The following is a 21,140-nucleotide window of genomic DNA, read 5'->3' on the forward strand; positions in this document are numbered from 1 at the left end:
CTTGGAGGAAATGGTTGATGGTTAAGGAACAGACAAACGGTTGAGAGTTAGCGTTTGCACTGCCCAGAATTTATTTACACAGGCTTCACCAGGCATTCAGTAATTATTTAGGCTGAAGATTCTCCACTGAAATGCAAATTTCAGGTTAAAGAAACCTATGCTTTAATTAAGTTGACATATTATAATAACGACAAAAATACGAAAGAACTGGACACTCGCTGGAATTTAACAATTTCAAGGATGGAAAAAACACTCCAAGGTGTAAATTGCAGAGAGGGAGTGATGTAATAATCATGCAGATTTTAGCTAAATAGAGTATCGCTTGGTTCACTGTTACGGGCATTTTAGTTATATGAGCAGCACGGTTTTAGTTTCTTTTCAAGAATTTGTATTATGAGTATTTTAGTAATGTTATATTTCCATTTTCTTTTATTGTTATATTCTCATTTTCTCTTAATAAATGCTCCCCAAAAATGAAATGCAAATTTCAGATGCTGAACAAAGACAGTATCCCCATGGCAGTTTCAGTTTGGGGGTGGGGGATAGCTATCCAGCATTAGGAAAATAATACAACCCAAAGTTAACAGGTCATTCCAGCCATGATTTAATACGCGTCACCTGGAGTGCTAATTGAATGTGCTCCAAGAAGGAAGGAAGAGCTGTGATCAGGGAAGAAATTGCCGCGGCACCAACGAGGGGGGTCCGAAGCCGTAGAGAAGCCGGTATCGGTGGCTGCAGGAGCCGGCCTGACAGGCAGAAAGAGTGGTTTTCTGTGTGATAACATGCTTAGCAATTGTTTCAAGGCAGGCTCCTGGACGAGAAAGGTCAAGATAAGTGAGCAGAAGGAAAAGGAGAGGGACTTAACAATGTTATGGAGGAGATGCCTCAATAAATAGTCTAAATGTGGGGCATGCCAAATTTGTGGATCATGTTGCTTTTGATGCCTACTTTAACTCCCGTGTCCTAATCTTAATGTCTACCATTATCGTTAAAATGTATGTCATTGTTGTGCTATTTCTGTCTCTTCTGTAGGGTTGCCAGCTCTGAGTTGGGAAATACCTGTAGATTTTGGGGGTGGAGCCTGAGGAAAGTGGGGTCTGGGGACGGGAGGGAGCTCAGCAGGGTATACTGCCACAGAGTCCACCCCCCAAAGCAGCCATTTTCCCCAGGGAAACTGATCTTGGTCGTCTGGAGATCAATTGTAATAGCAGGAGATCTCCAGGTGCCACCTGGAGGCTGGCAACTCTAGTCTTCTGCTGTATCTGTTTATTTTATTTAAACACTTTATCTGAATAACTGACTAAATATTTCCAGATGGGTGACAGTTATGTTAATCAGTAGCAGCAGCCTAAAAATCCACCGGAACATTTAAGACTAACACAAATTATTCTACTATAAGCTTCCTTGAGTCAGAGCTCACTTCATCAGAGGCATGGAAGTATTCATCCATCAGGTGCTGCTGGTGGAAAGTGCCGTCAAGGTACAGTTGACTTCTGGCGACCCCTCGTGAGGTTTTCAAGGCAAGAGATATTCAGAGGGTGTTGGCCATTGCTTGCCTCTGCATAGTAACCCTGGACTTCCTTGGGGGTCTCCCATCCAAGTACTAACCAGGGCCAACCCTGCTTAGCTTCTATGACAAGATCAGGCTAGCCTGGGCCATCTAGGTCACGGCCTATTGATATTTATATATAATATTTATATTTAATATTTATTCCTTTGATTTGTCTTATTTTGCAGATGTCATTCATACCGTGGGTCCTATAGCACGAGGGCATATTAGTGATACCCATAAAGAAGACCTGGCAAATTGCTACAAATCCTCGCTGAAACTGGCAAAAGAGAATATCATCAGGTCCATTGTAAGTAGTATGCAGTATATCTACTGTTTGACTGTCCTGTTGGAATGATGAATGGCAGCTTTCTGCCAATCTGGAAACAACAATCTGTATTTGCAAGAAGTGCCGAGAGGGAGAAGAATGTGGAAAAATGGGATGTTAAATTAATAATGAATTGGAAGGTGTGGGGTGTTCTGGCAACTTCCAAGCCTGCCAACTCTGTAACTGCCAATGGGTGTCTATTTTGGGGGTGTGAGCTTCATTCTCCTTCCGAAATCTGAATTTTCTGCATTTTCTATTTCTGTTCAGTTTCTTAAACCAAAGTTAGGAGAACGACAGCAGTTCAAAGTACTGAGCTTGTTAGACCAAAGCGATCTAGCTAATGCTTTGTAGCACAGTTCAGCTCACTGGACAGCTGCTCGGAGGGCAAGTGATTCCTGGTTGACACGCATTGGAATAGAGTTGCAGGGGTCCAGATAACCGGAAGACCTCCTCTCCCTAAAGAGAAAATAAAGGTGCATTCAAGAAAACAAACAAATACTGGCATAAAACTACACCTGTCTCAGGTCATACCAGTGTTTTTCCTCCACCATTGAGCTGCTTGGGGGCATGAAGAAGTGAGGCAGCCCTTAGCTATTGATGTGTTGCCAGGTGATAGAACTTCAAAACTAGTATTATTACTAGACAATAGAGGATAAGTCCAAATATTGGTTCAGTGGTGCAAGCGGGTGGAAGCAACATTGCTTGGGACTGATGGCGTCTTATGTATGTCGAGGGTGTTTTGATTATTCCAGTAATGTCAATTGTAGATCATGAGAGGGAGGGCAGGAAGGGTGGCGTCAGGGTTTGGCTCTTGTGGCCCTCTCTTACATGCCCAGGAAATACCGATCTCCACTTTGGGGTCAGGAAGATATTTTCCTCCAGGCAAGATTGGCCAGGGATCCTGGATGGTTTTTTTTTTTTTTTTGGCCATCTTCTGGGCATGAAGTAGGGGTCACTGGGGTTGTGTGCGGGAGGTAGTTGTGAATTTCCTGCATTGTGCAGGGGGTTGGACTAGATGACCCTTGTGGTCCCTTCCAAATCTATGATTCTGTGATAGATGACTTACGTCTTCCATAAATTCTCCACAAATTCCCTCACCCCCTCTCTCTTTACTGCTTTTGTCTATATGTTCACCAATGATTCTGGACCTTTCTTTTAACAGTGTGATGTACCAAAGACTTTTTGGTACTTCGTATTTCCCATGTCAAATTGAGTGAACTTATTATAATAGTGATTTTTTCGCTTGGATGCCAACAGGCAAATGCATCACCAGCCTCTGATGAGTAATCTTGACAATCAGGTTATTCTTGGACGCCAAAGTAACGTGTCGATGCTGCACAGATTCTACATTATTTATTTGTTTGTTTATTTAAAATATTTATTAGCCACCTTTCTTCCATATGGAGTGCTGGATAACCTGGTAAAGTACAGTGAGGGCACCTTTGAGTGTATGTTCCTGGTAAGCATTCAAAGTACCCAGCTGGTTCTCAGTGGCAATAAGAAAGGCCTTGGTTGCTTCAAAAATTCAAATACTAAAGCTCACATGCATTTCGTATCGTTTGCATATCACAGTGGATAACAGCTGAACCTGAATTGGGTGCTACACAATCTTTCCTGTACAAGAACTCAGAACAGGACTTTGAGAACCATTACTAGATAATATTTTCTCCTCCGGGGACTTAATTGGATCAGTACACATGGTGGTATGCTTGAGAAATATGTACAGTGACAGTGATGGAAATTAACACTAAGGTTTTTGAGGGGGTCTCGACATATTTCTAAATTAGAAATAATTTCTAAAAGTATAAAGCATCAGTACTGAGAGTAAATAAGAAATCCTTGATTTTTAGTACAGTGCCTATAAATAAACAATAAAGCTCCATGCCACACCATGTATTTAATGTATAGATGTAGAAGGGTGGTCCAACCATCCTCTAGGGAGCTTTTTTCCAACTTAAGTGGCTGTTCTTGCCATGGGAGACTTCAAAGTTGGCGGAATTTGGTGAAAGACTCCTTAGGCTTGAGGTAAACTTCAGACTTTGCTCAGTTGAGTGGTAGGATGGGGATAGGATAGACCTCAGAGTAAGGAAGTCTTTGGCAGCCCAAGTTGTTGCAGTGTAGGATTAAAGAGTACCAAACAAGAGGGCAAGTGGATTCCTGTGGTCCAGGAGAGGACAAAAAGTTTCACAGCAATAGCTGCCTTGTGGTTACATGATATTGAATGAGGTCCTCACTCACTGCTGTAGCCCTAGAGAGTTCAACGTGGTGAATCCAAAGCGGAACTGGATACAACTCATTGTTATCAAGTGTTAGCTGAATTCATTCCATGCAAACCATACTGAGCCAGCTTGATGCAGTGGTTAAGAGCGGTGGCTTGGAGCGGTGGACCCTGATCTGTAGAACTGGGGTTTGAGTCCCCACTCCTCCACATGATTCCCTCCACTGTTCTCTGACTTCTGCTGAGAGCTGAAGAAAAAGAAGAGTTGGTTTTTATATGCCAACTTTCTCTCTACCACTTAAGGGAAAATCAAACCGGCTTACAATTACCTTCCCTTCCCGTCCCCACAACAGACACCCTGGGAGGTAGGTGGGGCTGAGAGTGTGTGACTAGCCAGCTGGCTTCATATCTACAAATATGAATAACTGAACTTTTTTTTTTTAATTACAGCCTCGAATTTTCTTGGGCAAGAGCCAAAGTTTAGTAGGGTCATAGTTCAGTGATAGAATGAATGCTTCGTCCAAAGAGGGTGGTGGTGGTTCCAGAGGCAGCGTAGTGTAGTGGTTAAGAGCGGTGGTTTGGAGCGGTGGACTTTGATCTGGGGAACCGGGTTTGATTCCCCATTCCTCCACATGAGCAGCAGAGGCTAATCTGGTGAACTGGATTTGTTTACCCACTCCTCCACATGAAGCCAGCTGGGTGACCTTGGGCTAGTCACAGCTCTGTCAGCCCCATCTACCTCACAGAGTTTCTGTTGTGGGGAGGGGAAGATGACCTTAAGCTGGTTTGATTCTGGCTTAAGTGGTAGAGAAAGTCGGCATATAAAAACCAACTCTTCTTCTTCTTCTTCTTCTTCTTCTACGACTACGACTACGACTACTACTTCTACTTCTACTTCTACTTCTTCTTCAAACCCTCATGTTTCCAGTTAAAAGCGTTTCAAGAAGTGTAGGTAGGAAAATACCAAGATCGGTGGCCTTGACTCAGCTTAAATACTAGAACCTGAGAGCATCTCATGAAGCTGATGGGCAGTAGATTCAGGATGGACAAAAGGAAATACTTTTTCACTCAACAAGTGATTCAAATGTGGAATTCGCGGCCAGAGGATGTAGTGATGGCCACAGGCACAGACAGCTTTACAAGAATAGACAGATTCATGGAGCATAGTTCTATCAGTGCCTACTAGCCATGGTGACTAGCTAAGGGAACCTCCATGTTCAGAAGGAGTAAATCTCTGAATTCCAGTGTCAGGACTCAACATCAGCAGAAGGCCTCGGCCTCTATGCCCTATTGTTGGACCTCCAGAGCAGCTAGTTTGCTGGTGCGTGAGACAGGATGCTGGACTAGATGGACCCTTACTGGTCTGATCCAGCAGGGCTCTTCTGATGTTCTTTATGAAGGCCTGGGCCTCTATGTCCTCTTGTTGGACCTCTAGAGGAACAGGTTGGCCAGTGTGTGAGACAGGATGCTGGACTGGATGGTCTGCTAGTCTGATCCAGCAGGGCTCTTCTTATGCTCATTTAAGTGAGCTTCAAAGGGAGGAGACGGTGTGTTTGTGATGTTCAGATTCTTTTGTTAACATGTAAAAATTAAACAGGAGTCTAGTGGTACCGTAAAGGCTCACATTTATCCAGCATACTCTTTTAAGACGCATCTGATGAAATGGGTTTTGGCTCGCAAAAGTTTATGCTGGAATAAATTTTGTTACTCTTTAAGGGACTGCTATTTAATTTTACTGCCGCAGGCTAATGCAGTACCCTTCTGGAATGATTATCATGGGGGAATAGGGCTGTTACCCTCCAGGTGAGGCCTGGGGATTGGCTGGAATTAGAACTGACTACAGTGATCAGTTCCCCTGGAGGAAATGACTGCTTTGGAGGGTGGGCTGTATGGCATTATACCCCTTTCAGCTCCCTCCCCTCCCCAGACTCCACTCCCAAATCTCCATGAATTTTCCAACTTTGAGTTGGCAACCATATGGGTCGAAAAAGAGAGGGTGAAAATGGCAAAAGTTTGATCGTTAGCTGCGCTTTGAATTAAAAAAGAGAGAAGGGAATTTACAATCTTACAGATTGCCAGAAATAATTCATTCAGAACTATTGGCAGGAAAACAATCCTTGTCGAGAGGCTTTAAAATTGGATGGCAGATACAGTAAATGGAAACTCTTCAACTAGAAGGAGGTACCCTGTGTCATGATATCAGGTCAACGTTCAATTGAATCTCTTCATTAATTATTTAGGAAACTATTACAGGCAGATTATGGATGATATAAATGATGAGGTGTCACAGCCATTAATAATTAGATCCATTAATATGAATGGATCCAGAATTCCAGAAATACGGGGACTGTTCCAACTGCAGTAGTGAATACTCCCTTCCAACTAGTTATGTGGAAGATAGGTCATCATTTTTCAGTATTAGAGGGAAAGGATAACTGGAAATGTAAAATGTGACCAAAACATAAAATTTATAAGATATTGCCTTTCTGGAGGTGGGAATAAGAACATAAGAAAAGCCCTGCTGGATCAGACCAAGGCCCATCAAGTCCAGCAGTCTGTTCACACAGTGGCCAACCAGGTGCCTCTAGGAAGCCCCCAAACAAGACGACTGCAGCAGCACCGTCCAGCCTGTGTTCCACCGCAACTAATAGAATAGGCATGCTCCTCTGATAACTGAAGAGAACAGGTATTCATCATGACTAGTATCCATTATAACTAGTCGCCATGAATACCCCTCTTCTCCATGAACATGCCCACTCCCCTCTTAAAGACTTCCACGTTGTCAGCCATCACTACATCCTGGGGCAGGGAGTTCCACAATTTAACTATGCATTGTGTGAAGAAATACTTTCTTTTATCTGTTTTGAATCTCTCACCCTCCAGCTTCAGCAGATGACTCCACGTCTTGGTACTATGAGAATGGGCAATGTGTCCTAAATCCCTTCACAGAAAACCAACTTAAGAAGTATTAAGTGTGTTTATTTACTATAGGTCTCTATTGTGGAAGGCATGCAACAATATGCAACCAGATATGCTAGGAAAAGTTGAGGGCAGCAGGAAAAGAGCAAGACCCAACAAGAGATGGCTCAATAAAGGAAGCCACAGCCTTCAATTTGCAAGATCTGAGCAAGGCTGTCAAAGATAGGACATTTTGGAGGACTTTCATTCATAGGGTTGCCATGAGTCGGAAGCGACTTGACGGCACTTAACACACACACACACACACACAATTATCGCAGCAAGCAGTGGTTCTGATGACAAGCAACTCAAATCATTTTTTAAAAACCCAAACCGGAAGCAGTAATTTAAAACAGCCAAGATCTCTGTAAAAGAACAATAAGCAATAAAAGATTGCAAAGAAATAAGCCTTCCAAAATTATATATAGACATAAAACAGATGCTACAATGCAATAAAAGAGCCCAATAATAAAATACTAGAAGTTGATCTGGAGCTTAACTCATTTAAAAGGGTAGGCAAATAAAAATGCATTAAAGACCAAAAGATACATGTTGTGTGGAGTTTTTTTGGGGAAGGGGGAATATCCTACCGATGAGGCGCCCAGGCAGACTAACTTAAAATATCACTAGCCAGATGGAAAAAAAAATAGGTTATAACCGGCTGCTATGGGGGCAATCCGTTGGCTACCTGCCAGCTAAGGTAGACCCTGAAAAAGGCTGAAGGCCAGAAGTCCTGTCTCTTGAAATTGCCAACTTGGGGTTGAGAAATTCCTAGAGACTTCGGGGCTATACTTGTCGAGGGTGGAGTTTGGGCAGAGCGGGGAGCTCAGCAGGGATGTGATGCCATAGAGTCTGCATTCCGAAGCTGCTTTTTCCTCTAGGGGAACTCATCTCTGTAGTCTGGAGATGATGATGATAATAATTTATTGATCTTTAGGCCACTCTTTCCCAACATGTCAGACTCAGCACCACCAGGTATAACACAACCTTACGGCCAATCTGATCATAAGAACATAAGAAAGGCCCTGCTGGATCAGACCAAAGTCCATCAAGTCCAGCAGCCTGTTCACACAGTGGCCAACCAGGGGCCTCCAGGAAGCCCACAAACAAGACGACTGCAGCAGCGTTATCCAGCCTGTGTTCCACAGCACACAATATAATAGGCATGCTCCTCTGATCCTGGAGAGAAAAGGTATGCATCATGACCAGTATTCATTTCAGTTGAAATTTTGTCTGGCATTATATTTCTATTATCCTGATGTTGGTGACTCTCGTTGTATAAACTGGGTGTGATCTTTGGGAGGAGGAAGACTCTGCAGAAAAATGGACCAGAAAATCACCTCTGCTTCTCATTTGCATTGAAAGTCCCTTGCTGGAGTCGCCATAAGTTGGGTATGACTTGACAGCATTTTACACACACTCATCTTTGGAAGGAGAAATCATTTATAATCTTGAAATAATATAATATCTTTGTTGGCTGTCTATTTGTTCTGTCAGGAAATAGTTACAATTGCTGGAAGTAAGTGTTTGTTTTGATGCTTCTGAACAACCTTAAAGGCCTATGTGGCCATCTGTTACGTATCTGAGTTAATGGGTTGGGTCTTCAGATCTATTCCATTAATGACGGCACCTTCCCCTAGGAACAGATGCCTTCTCCTTACACTGGAGGAAGGCACCAACAGCGTGGTGTAGAGGTTAAGAGTGGTGGTTTGGAGCGGTGGACTCTAATCTTGATCCCCCACTCCTCCACATGAGTGGCAGATGCTAATCTGGTGAACCGGCTTTGATTCCCCAGTCCTACACATGAAGCCAGCTGGATGATCTTGGGCTTGTCACAGAACTCTCCCAGACCCCCCTACTTTACAGGGTGTCTGTTATGGGAAGGGGAAGGGGAAGTGAATATAAGCCAGTTTGATTCTTCCTTAAGTGGCAGATAAAGTTTGCATATAAAAACCAACTCTTCTTCTTCTATCATTAGCAGAATGAATCCATGAGACCAGCTGAATATTTCGAGCTGAAAAAATAATAGCCGAACTCACTGTTGACATATTCTACTGATTAATTCGGTCCATTGCCTTCAACAGAGTTTTATAATTTATTTAGTGTGTGTATGTGTGTTGCGGTCTACACACACATGATCCATACTTCGTCAGAAGCCCACATTTATCTTGTCCTTTGACGAATGGCACACGGTGCCTTTGAAACTACGATAATAAACAAAAACTTCTCGGTACATCAAGGCTTCCTTCCCCGTATTCTTCCTTCAGCCCCCTGCATGTGGTTGACATGTTCTCAAACGGAAGTGTCAGCTGAAACCGGATATATTGTTTAACTGAAAGTTTGAGGGCTATGGGAGACAACAACGGCTGAACATGAAACAAAAAGATTATCTAAAATTCACTATGAAAACAGAATATAAAGCTGGCATTGCCTCTTTTTTCATCCACAAGGCAGGCATTTGTCAAGGCTGTTATGAAAATTGAAAAGTTTTTGTACTCAGAAAGTAACAGAGCTGTGAAAAACTGTCAGTCTTCACTACAATGGGCAGGAAAGGAATTCTTCATCTCTCTGGATGCAAGTGTTTGTAATTTAGCATCTTGTATTCCATGGAATGACAAGTTCCATCCTAATTGTAGTTCTGTGGGGACCAGGACAGGGAAGGCATGTGACCCCTTCTTAAAAAAATCACTTCCCTATCCTCTTGATTGTACAGAACACAACTTTTATATGTACTCAAAACCAAAAATAAAATAAAATGTGACTCGCTTTATTGCTGTGGTCTGGAACCCCAAGGCGCAGAGTGGTAAGCTGCAGTACTGCAGTCCAAGCTCTGCTCACAACCTGAGTTTGATCCCGACAGAAGTCGGTTTCAGGCAGCCGGCTCAAGGTTGACTCAGCCTTCCATCCTTCCAATGTCGGTAAAATGAGTACCCAACTTGCTGGGGGTAAAGTGTAGACGACTGGGGAAGGCAATGGCAAACCACCCCATAAACATAAATGCCTCATAAATGTCGGGATGTGACATCACCCCATGCATTAGGAATGACCCGGTGCTTGCACAGGGGACTACCTTTACCTTTACCTGGAACTGAACCCGCAATATCTCCGCGATATGCCTGTATTTGTGTTGACAGTGTGTGATCTCTTGGTCCTGCCTTGCAATTATTGAGCCTCCTGAACATGGGGTTGGCAGTGACAGGGTTTTACCCCTATATATGTTCTGCCACCTTGAATCACTGGCACCATTTTGGCTTTTGTGTGTTTTAATTCCCTCTTTTTTTTCCTGGTCTCAAACTATATTAAACAACTGTCAAGTAAATTCTGTTTCCTCACACAGCTTTCTCAGCTGAGAATGTTACCATAGTAATAAGTTTCTCATCCGGATTGCCTTCATGCCGCCTTGACTTTGTCGCCTGGGTTTTTTTTTTTAACAGAAAGATTCATCCATCAATCATGAGATCCACTAGGAAGGCAGATGCCTAAGCATCGTGTTCTCTAGGGGATATTTGTATGGAGACATGCGTTTAGAACCTTATCTGTATTCGCATTGATCTCGCAGTCGAAAACATTTATCTTTCTAGTCTGATTGAAAGCATATTTACTTGAAAACAAGTCCAAGTGAATTTTATGGGATTTACCTGGAATCAATATCTCAGTTTTAATTTCTCAATTCTCCCCCCACCCCTAAATATAGGAATGTTTATGGGAGGATGTGAGATTTATACTGCAATCTTAGGCACAATTACACCCTTCTAAATCTGTTGATGTCAAAGGGCTTAGAAGGTTGTAACTCTACTTAGGATGATACAGGGCCATATGAAGTACACTTTCTTGGGTGTAAGCCCCATTGGCCCTGGCCTGGGCAGCCCCAGGCTAACCTGATCTCATCAGATATCAGAAGCTAAACAAGGTTGGCCCTGCCAGAAATTTTGTTTGTCTTTGAGGTGCTACTGGACTCTTGCTCTTTTCTATCGCTAGGGTTGGCCCTGGTTAGAATTTGGATGGGAGACCTCCAAGGAATTCTGGATAACCAAGGTTGGGTGGACAAGGTAAAACGATACAATAAATAAATATATTTATTTTAAGGCTCTTATATCTGAATAAAAACCCCCATTAAAAACGATAAAATAAGGCACATAGCAACTCATAAGGTTGATAGACTTAAACCTCACACCATACACGTTTTGGCCACCAGGCCTTCATCAGTGGTCAAATAAAAACCCATATAATACATACACAGGTAATCTATAAATGTATCACCATATATAGACAACTTTAAACAAGCCCAGGCATGTGTGTAGGATGTATAATAAATTTCAAATTAGAAAGCCCTATAGTTTGAATGCCTGCAAGTTGTTCTACGCTGGGCTGTATTAGTCTCCCATACAGAGTGTGTGTACTAGTATCAACCGGGTAAAACAGTGTTAAAGTTGGTTCTTGTAGGTTATCCGGGCTGTGTAACCGTGGTCTTGGAATTTTCTTTCCTGACGTTTCGCCAGCAACTGTGGCCGGCATCTTCAGAGGAGTAACACTGAAGGACAGTGTCCTTCAGTGTTACTCCTCTGAAGATGCCTGCCACAGTTGCTGGCGAAACGTCAGGAAAGAAAATTCCAAGACCACGGTTACACAGCCCGGATAACCTACAAGAACCAATGAACTCTGACCGTGAAAGCCTTCGACAATATAGTGTTAAAGTTGTCCTCCATATGAAGCCTGCCGGGTGACCTTGGGCCAGTCACAGTTCTCTCTGAACTCTCTCAGCCCATACAGAGGCCGGCTGTGGCAAACCACCTCTGACCGTCTCTTGCCTTGAAAACCTTACAGGGTTGCCATAGGTCAGCTGTGACTTGATGGCAAAATCACAGACACATAGACAAAAAACAGGTCATTTATGCAGTTCACCAGATTAGCCTCCGCCACTCACGTGGGGAATCAAACTGGGTTCCCCAGATCAGAGTCCACCGCTCCAAACCCCCACTCTTAACCACTACACTAGTACTATATACTACTACTGAAGTATTCTTTAGAATAAATAGTCTCTCTTTGACACACAGCAGAGTCTATGCATGCCATATAGTACACTCAATCAGTCTGGTTCTTCTAAACTCAAATGAGACAGAAGCAGTTCCCAAAGCATGTATTAAACTATGGATTTCCTAGCTGTATTGACCAAAAGAGAGCATTCTGAATTAAAGTGCTTTTGAATTGCCATCATTTTCCCCAAAGGGCATTCAGGGCTCTTTTACATTTTGTAAATTGCAAGCTGAAAACAACAGCATTTATTTTTAATTTAACGGAGTCAAAAAAAGAGAACTTTTTTTTTTAAGCACTTACAAAGTAACGCTTTGTCTTAACACATGAGCAGAGCTTACAAGAAATCTGAACCCAAGCAGGAGTTTCTATTACTAGTATAACAGGAAGAGAGAAACCTGCCCATCATACTGAGCCCATGTTTAGTACAGCGATGCTGGAATGTACTTGAGGGCTTTCTCCATTTTTCAGTTTGAAAATTAAGTGAGTGTTAGAGGAATATATTTCCTTAGAAATACTGGGGCATATTTAAAAAAAAACAAAAAACCTAACTGGTATGCTTTCATAGACTTTTTTAAAAGTACAAGTTGATTTTCAAGGGTAAATATTAGGATGTTCAGTTTTTAAGATGAGTGCATGGTTGAGAAAAGAGCGCAGTCAATGGTGTTTTGCTTTCTCTCCCCCGAGGGGTGGGAAACTCAGAGCTGCTGTTTGTATGGTACGTTGCTTTTAGAAGGGACAGCATTAGCAACTCAGGTTTTTCTGTAAAAAATAAAGTATTTTAAAACACAGAGTGGACGGAATAATAGGGGGGCGCAGCAAGCACAGAAGCTTTTAGTCCTACGACTGCGATACCGACGACTTTGTGTGTTGCCCCAAAATGGTCGGGGAAGGGCAGGGTTGCCAACCTCTAGATGATAAGCAATATGCAAACAATTGTATTCAGAGGAAAAAGAACCACACTGCAAGGGTATCCAAAGGATATAAATTCTGAGCAAGGTAAGTTAATACACAATAAGAATACAAAAAAGTGTGTACAAGAATAAGTCAAGTTTGCAATAATAGACTATCCAGAATGGTAAAGTCCAAAAGAGCACGGAATAAATATCCGATAGATACCATTCTGGATAGTCTATTATTTGTATTCTTATTGTGTATTAACTTACCTTGCTCAGTATTTATATCCTTTGGATACCCTTGCAGTGAGGTTCTTTTTCTCTGAATACAATTGTTTGCATATTGCTTATATGTGCTTTATTGAGCTTTCAACAAGTGCATAACTTTGATTCCTCATTCTCCTATTTTGTACTTGGAGCCCGATTTTGAATACTAACCTCTAGATGATGGCTGGAGATCTCCTGGGATTGCAACTGATCTCCAAGCGACAGAGATCAGTTCACGTGGAGAAAACTGCTGCTCTGAAAGGTGGACTCTATGGCATTATACCCTGCTGAGGTCCCTCTACTCCCCAAACCCTGTCCTCCTCAGGCTCCACCCCCATAATTGCCTGGTATTTCCCAACCCAGAGCTGGCAACCCTAGGAATGAAACAGAAGGAAAGGATTTGTGCTTTTTGTGCAGTGTCTGAAGAAGGAACTTGCACATCTCCATTGAAAAGAGATGTGTTTAATTGACCCCAAACACTCTGTGTACCAGTGAACGTGTCCAGAGGAGGGCAACAAAGATGGTGAGGGGTCTGGAGACCAAGTCCGGCTGTGAAGAAAGATTGAAGGAGTTGGGTATGTTTAGCCTGAAGAGGAGAAGACTGAGAGGTGATGTGATAACCATCTGTCATATAGGGCTGAAGGGCTGTCATTGAAGGGCTGTCATATAGAGGAGGGTGCCGAGTTGTTTTCTGTTGCTCCAGAAAGTCAGACCGGAACCAACGGGTTGAAATTAAATCCAAAGAGTTTCCGTCTAGACATTAGGAAGTATTTTCTAACAATTAGAGCAGTTCCTCAGTGGAACAGGCTTCCTCAGGAGGTGGAGGGCTCTCCTTCCCTGGAGGTTTTTAAGCAGAGGCTAGATGGCCATCTGTCAGCAATGCTGATTCTATGACCTTAGGCAGATGATGAGAGGGAGGGCACCTTGGCCATCTTCTGGGCATGGGGTCACTGGGTGTGTGTGTGTGTGGGGGGTGTTAGTTGTGAATTTCCTGCATTGTGCATGGGGTTGGACTAGATGACCCTGGTGGTACCTTCTGACTGTATTCTATGAAAGGAAACAAGAGTATTGGGAATCCATGATGGTAATGGTGTACAAGCTATGAAGTGCTGCTTTATATAGAAAGAGTCCTGTTTTTATTGAGTAACCCACACAGAAATAGGGATGACATGTTCTTGGGAAAGGGGACAACACATTGTGAATCTGTGGCCTTAACTAACAAAATACTGTAGCATCTGTAATTTAAAAAAAATCATATGGGTTTAAATTTGGGTTTAGCACAAAATGTTTACCAGCAATACACATTAGTGTGGGAATAGTTGGAACATCTAAATTTAATTTCTCTATCATATTCTTCCGCAGCGTATATCAGTCGTAGAAGCAGAAATGCTCAGAGGGACAACAGAAAGACATAAACAATCTTCTTTGGCCCCCAGCGCTGAAATAATTCTTAATTCTGGGTAATTCCAGTAAAATTAGTGGAGACAACTCCGACCCTAATTTTGTAGCCACGTCAAGTAAAAACGAATCAACTTTGAAATAAGCTCTTCTTTGAAAAAAATAACAAAAAAGTCCTAAGAATAATTCTCTGTGACCCTCAGAGAGTCTATTAATTCTTTGCTATTAATCATTACACTACAAAAAGTTCTAAACTTTCCTGAGGGAAGAATGTGCTCAGCAATGAAGGACAGGAATTTAATCATACTGACTTCTCTCAATGTCTGTGAGCCATATTGGCTTGTCAGGATCTAAGAGGCAAACGAACTTCGAGCTAGATGATTAAAAAAGCACATACTTCATTGGATTCAATATTTTCAAGTTTCATAACTTTGTTCAAAACTCCTTAGCCCTTACATATGCTTCACGAGTTGAAGCAAGCCAGCTTTCCCACTCAATCAATATATTTAATTCTCTTCATGTTCCCATCTGTGGTTACTTAATACAGAGACTGGAGCCAAGAAATGGGCAAGACAGCTCTTTTTGCAAACCTGAGAAAAGCCCCAGGTTTGTTGAAAAATCTAAGGCTTTAAGAGGAAGTGGACATGTTCATGGAGGAGAAGGATATTCATGGCTACTAGTCAAAATGGCTACTAGTCATGATGCATACCTATCCTCTCCAGGATCAGAGGAGCATGCCTGTTATATGAGGTACTGTGGAGCACAGGCAGGATAAATGCTGCTGCAGTCGTCTTATTTGTGGGCTTCCTGGAGGCACCTGGTTGGCCTCTGTGTGAACTAGGGTTGCCAACCTCCAAGTACTAGCTGGAGATCTCCTGCTATGACCACTGATCTCCAGCCGATAGAGATCAGTTCCCCTGGAGAAAATGACCGCTTTGACAATTGGACTCTATGGCGTTGAAGTCCCTCCCCTCCCCAAACCCCGCCCTCCTCAGGCTCTGCCTCAAAAACCTCCCACCAGTGGCCAAGAGGGACCTAGCAACCCTAGTGTGAACAGACTGCTGGACTTGATGGACCTCGGTCTGATCCAGCAAGGCCTTTCTTATATTCTTATGTAATGTTCTAAAATTTAAAAAAGTAAATAATTAGCACTCCCACAATATTAGAAGCAGCACCTTTACCTTTAAGAAATGAATGCCCCCTGAGATCTCAGTAGCCATAGTGGGGATTGCTAGGCAACCACAACAATATTGCTAGCCTCCAAACCGTGGCTTCTGTCAGTAATGGGAGGGGGAGTGCCTTTTCCAGTATTATTTTTGCCTCCCCGTCCACCCTTGCTCTCCTTCCTCCTACCATGAAGGAAGGATTCGCTGAGGCCAGGCCCAGCAGCAACCACCGGGCATCCTGCTACCATGCAATTTCCGCAACTCACCCCAGTGCAGCAGTGGCTATGAATTCCTGTCACACAAATTGCCCGAACCCAGCATCAGCCTTCACACAACTTCTGTGATTTGGCCTGGCCCAGCAATGGCCAGCACCCAACTCACCTGAGCAACTTTCTACTGCATGACTTTTGCAGCTTGGTCAATTTCCCCCCCAAGGAGAGTCTGCCAGGGGAAGGGGAGGAGAGAAAGCTGAGACCCAGTGTGGTGTACAGTGTCAGACTAGGACCCAGGTTCAAATACCCACTCTGCCATGGAAGCTTGCTGGGTAACCTTAGTCCAGTCACTCTCCCTCATTTTAATCTACCTCACAGCTTTTTGTGAGGATAAAGTGGAGGAGAAGAGAACGGTGTTATCTGCTTTGGGTCCCCATTTGGTGACAAAGGTGGGATACGTGGGGGCAGCCAGGAGGAGAGAAAGAGGAAATCATATGGAGAAAAGGATGCAGGGGGGAATGAAGTAACACCAAGAAGAAGAAGAAGAAGAAGAAGAAGAAGAAGAAGAAGAAGAAGAATTGGTTTTTATATGCTGACTGTCTCTACCACTTAAGGCAGAATCAAACCAGCTTACAATCACCTTCTCTTCCCTTCCCCTTCCCACAACAGACACCCTGTGAGGTAAGGTGGGGCTGAGAGAGCTCTAAGAGAGCTGTGACTAGCCCAAGGTCACCCAGCCGGCTTCATGTGGAGAAGTGGGGAAACAAATCCAGTTCGCCAGATTTGCATCCACCACTCATGTGGAGGAGTGGGGAATCGAACCTGGTTCACCAGATAAGAGTCCACTGCTCCAAACCACTGCTCTTAACCACTACACCACACTGGCTTTCTTGGGCTTGGGGGTTCACTTTTTAGTGGTCAAAGGTGGCCTCCTCCCTTTTTTACTTACGGAAAAGCTAGTTTGATGCAAACCCATATAATTATGTGTTCTACTATTACTACTACTCATTAGAACTAATTGAATCCTTCTTCTGCCTTTTTTAATGATATTCTGTAAATGTCCGTGCACCTTAACAGCAGTTAATAATAAAATTATTTTAAATTTAAAGAAGAGGAAGAAACATACACATTCTCATCAACAAATGATTTGTAACTCATGGACACATGAAGCTGCCTTATACTGAACCAGACCCTTGGTCCACCAAAGTCAGTATTGACTACTCAGACTGGCAGCTGCTCTCCAGGGTCTCAGGCAGAGGTCTTTTACATCACCTACGTGCCCAGTCTCTTTAAATGGAGATGCCGGGGATTAAACCTGGTCCTTCTGCGTGCCAAAGCAAATGCTCTACCACTGAGCCACGGCCCCTCCCCTCATAGAATCAATGAGATGGAAGGGCCCACCAGGGTCATCTAGTCCAACCCCCTGCACAATGCAGGAAATTAGCAACTAATTCCCCCCATCCCCAGTGATCCCAACCCTCCCCCCGCCATGGAGGATCCCACAATCAAAGCACTCCCGACAGCTGGCCATCTAGCCTCTGCTTAAAGACCTCCAAAGACGGGGACTCCACCACCCTCCGAGGCAGTGCATTCCACCGTCGAACAGCCCTCACCATCAGGAAGTTCTTCCTAATGTTTAGGTGGAATCGCTTTTCTCTTAGTTTAAATCCATTACTCCGTGTCCCAGTCTCTGGAGCAACAGAGAACAAGCTAGTTCCCTCATCAACATGACATCCCTTCAAATATTTAAACATGGCTATCATGTCTCCCCTCAACCTTCTCTTCTCCAAACTAAACAAACCCAACTCCCTAAGTCTCTCCTCATAGGGCATGGATTCCAGACCTTTGACCATTCTGGTCACCCTCCTCTGGACACGCTCCAACTTGTCAACCTCCTTCTTAAATTGTGGAGCCCAAAACTGGACACAGTATTCCAAGTGAGGTCTGACCGATGCAGAATAATGGGTAGTATTACTTCCCTTGATCATATATTCTCCATGTTTTGTATGGACAAATGTGCACCCCAGCCCAGCTGATGATGGGACTAAACAGAAATCCTTTCTGGCCTATGTGGTCGTAAGGAAGTCTCTGTCAACGCTAGGGGTGCAAGAACAGAAAAAGTTCTATCATCAGGCCTGAACAGTTCCAAAATGTTCAATATGTAATTTCAATGCTAGTTGTATTAAGAAGTTCTGCTTGCATTTTGGTCAAAACTGAAACTCCTTTCTGCAAGTTATTTCCTTCTCTCTCACTGGACATCTGGGCACATTAATCACTGTATGGTTTGAAACGAAACCACAACTGCAGCATTTATATAATCTACGCTTGCCCTGATAATGAACCCTAAGCGTGTGCCTGACATTTCAGAACAATTAGTTGTTGCTAGTTGTTAGATTACCATACCTTGGCAATTAGAGCCCTTTTTGAATCCGTCTGTGGGACGAATTCATTCTGTTAATTTAATAAACCCCAATCAGTAGCAAAAAGCAAAGGATGTTTTGTGGCAATGGAAAAAAACAAAGAGAATTATAAGTGCTTAGTTCCAATGAAGTCCACATGTTTCAGGGTGAATAACTGAGGGCAGAGATTCAGCCTAAATGCCCGGTCCCCGGGCTAGCATTCCATTCTAGGAGACCCTACCCAGGAACACACATTCAGACACCAGTGAAATGTTTCCGTTTATGGCAAGATACTGGCAGCTGGAACCTTTGACAACAGTTGTCCGAAGGATGCGGTTGGATCCCTTTCATAGTACTTGAAGACTAACAAGATTTCTGGCAGGGTATGAGCTTTCGTGAGCCACAGCTCACTTCTTCTGATACAGCTAGAATGTGATTCCACTTGTACGAGGGCCGGATGTGACCTAAATGTCACTTGGTCAGGCCAGGCCATGTATACCATAAAATTTAATGCCAGGTACCAAAGATACCAAAGGAGCCCCGTGGCGCAGAGTGGTAAGCTGCAGTACGGCAGTCCAAGCTCTGCTCACGACCTGAGTTTTATACCGACGGAAGTTGGTTTCAGGCAGCCGGCTCAAGGTTGACTCAGCCTTCCATCCTTCTGAGGTCTGTAAAATGAGGGCCCAGCTTGCTGGGGGTAAAGAGAAGATGACTGGGGAAGGCACTGGCAAACTACCCCGTAAACACAGTCTGCCTGGTAAACGTCGGGATGTGACATCACCCCGTGGGTCAGGAATGACCTGGTGCTTGCACAGGGGACCTTTACCTTTTTTTTTCCTTCCCAAAGATACAAACTTTATAGAAGACATAGGAAAAGCCAGTTAATGAAATTATGTTTACTTCATTTTTTACTTAAAATACAAACTTACTTAAAACAATAATACTATTATTTTATTTTATTTAACAGGCTTTGATAATTGACACCTTGGGGCTGGGGTGTGTGTGGCTACCTTGGCTGGAGAGCTCACTGTGGGCTTGCCAGCCTAGATTCAGAGCTGGGTGGTGGTGGCTGGGTTGTGGGCCAGATAACAGCTCTCAAGGGGCTGGATCTGGCCCCTGGGTTGTATGTTTGGCACCTCTTATTTAGAGTGGTGGACTAGGATGTGGAGATTGGAGTTCAAATCCCCACTTGGCCATGAAGCCTGCTGGGTGACCTTGGGTCAGCTGTATATTCTCTCAGACTAACTGACCTTTCAGATAAAGCGGGGAAGGGAAAATGATGTATACCAACCTGAACCTCTTGAATGTCGTAAGGATAAATAAGGATTATCAAGCACCTTGAACGCTAAAGGGGATGAAGAAATTTACAGCAATAACAGATTTACAACTAATATCAGCACAGTTGTAATCCTAAAACAGATCTTTCCATCAGCTTCCCCGGTAGAGAGAAGATGAGGAAAGTCTTGGCTGATGGGCACAATAAAAATGAACCAGCCAGACGGTCCCAATCTCACGCAAGTTCCTTCTTCCGATATCAGATGTAGATGTGAATGATTTATTCATCTGTTGGCAAAAAAAGCAGCGTGAACAGAAGAGATGTTTCTATGGAGTTATGGCTGTATTTGTGACTCACTGGATTGTCTAACCGAGCACCTAATATGTATTGTAAAATAACCTAATATAGGAAAGCTGCTGCTTTTACGGAAATCGTACCGAAACTGCAAATTTTGCCATAAACATGTCAGCGGTTGAACGTACCATGCTGGAAAGTGTTGATCAGACACACAGGCTGATCACCCAGCCTGTTTGGTTTCTGTCAAACAGCCACGATACCTGCTGAATAGGTTTGCGTCAGATTTTTTACAAAACGTTTTATACACAAAGATACTGCTGATTCAAAACGATTGGCAGCCATTAGTGTTTCCGGGGAATAGTTAGACGAACACCAGAGGGTAGGAATTTATTAAAACACAGCATGTATTTATGACTCATTATACATTAAAACACTTGGAAGGGAATACCAGGGTCATCTAGTCTAGCCCCTTGCATAGTGCAGAAAATTCACATCTTCTTCCCCCCACACCCCGGGTCACCCCCTACTCCATTCCCAGAAGACAGAAGATAGTCTGGCCTGGAGGAAAATTGCTTCCTGACCCCAAATTGGCGATCGGCATTACCCTGGTCATGCAAGCAAGGGCCACGAGAACTGAAAACTGACGCAACCCTTCCTGCCCTCTCTCTCTCTCACGATCTGCTAAAGTTCACAGGATCAGCATGGCTGACAGACGGCCATCTAGCCTCTGCTTAAAAACGCCAAAGAAGGAGAGCCCACCAGCTCCCTAGGAAGCCTGTTCCACTGAGAAACCGCTCTCACTGTCCGGAAGTTCTTCCTAATGTTTAGCCAGAAGCTCTTTTGATTTAATTTCAACCCGTTGTTTCTGGTCAGACCTTCTGGGGCAACAGAAAAACAACTCGGCACCATCCTCTATATGATCAAGTACTTGATGGTTATCATATCACCTCTCAATCATCTCTTGATTTGTCCATTTCAGTGATACTCAATGGCTTGAGAGCTGCATGTGACTTTTTGGCATGCCACATGTGGGATCCCTGAGCCACATTCTCCAATGTGGTGCCTGCTGCTGGAGGAAGGGTTAAGCTTCAAGTCTCCCTAAGGTGCAGGCTTCATGCCACGGATGGAAGTCAATCTGGCTGTTT

At 43.5% G+C, this 21,140-nt stretch overlaps 1 protein-coding gene across 1 annotated transcript in view; it reads left to right on the forward strand.

Annotated features, from left to right (window-relative positions):
* MACROD2 (mono-ADP ribosylhydrolase 2) overlaps window positions 1–21,140 on the forward strand; it is a 989,050-nt gene that overhangs the window by 579,145 nt on the left and 388,765 nt on the right. The window contains exon 6 of the mRNA XM_056856797.1: window positions 1,738–1,859. Within this exon, the coding sequence (XP_056712775.1) occupies window positions 1,738–1,859 (122 nt within the window). The remainder of the gene's footprint in view (window positions 1–1,737; window positions 1,860–21,140) is intronic.

Source organism: Euleptes europaea, chromosome 10 (assembly GCF_029931775.1).
Source record: "Euleptes europaea isolate rEulEur1 chromosome 10, rEulEur1.hap1, whole genome shotgun sequence".
Classification (NCBI taxonomy): domain Eukaryota; kingdom Metazoa; phylum Chordata; class Lepidosauria; order Squamata; family Sphaerodactylidae; genus Euleptes; species Euleptes europaea.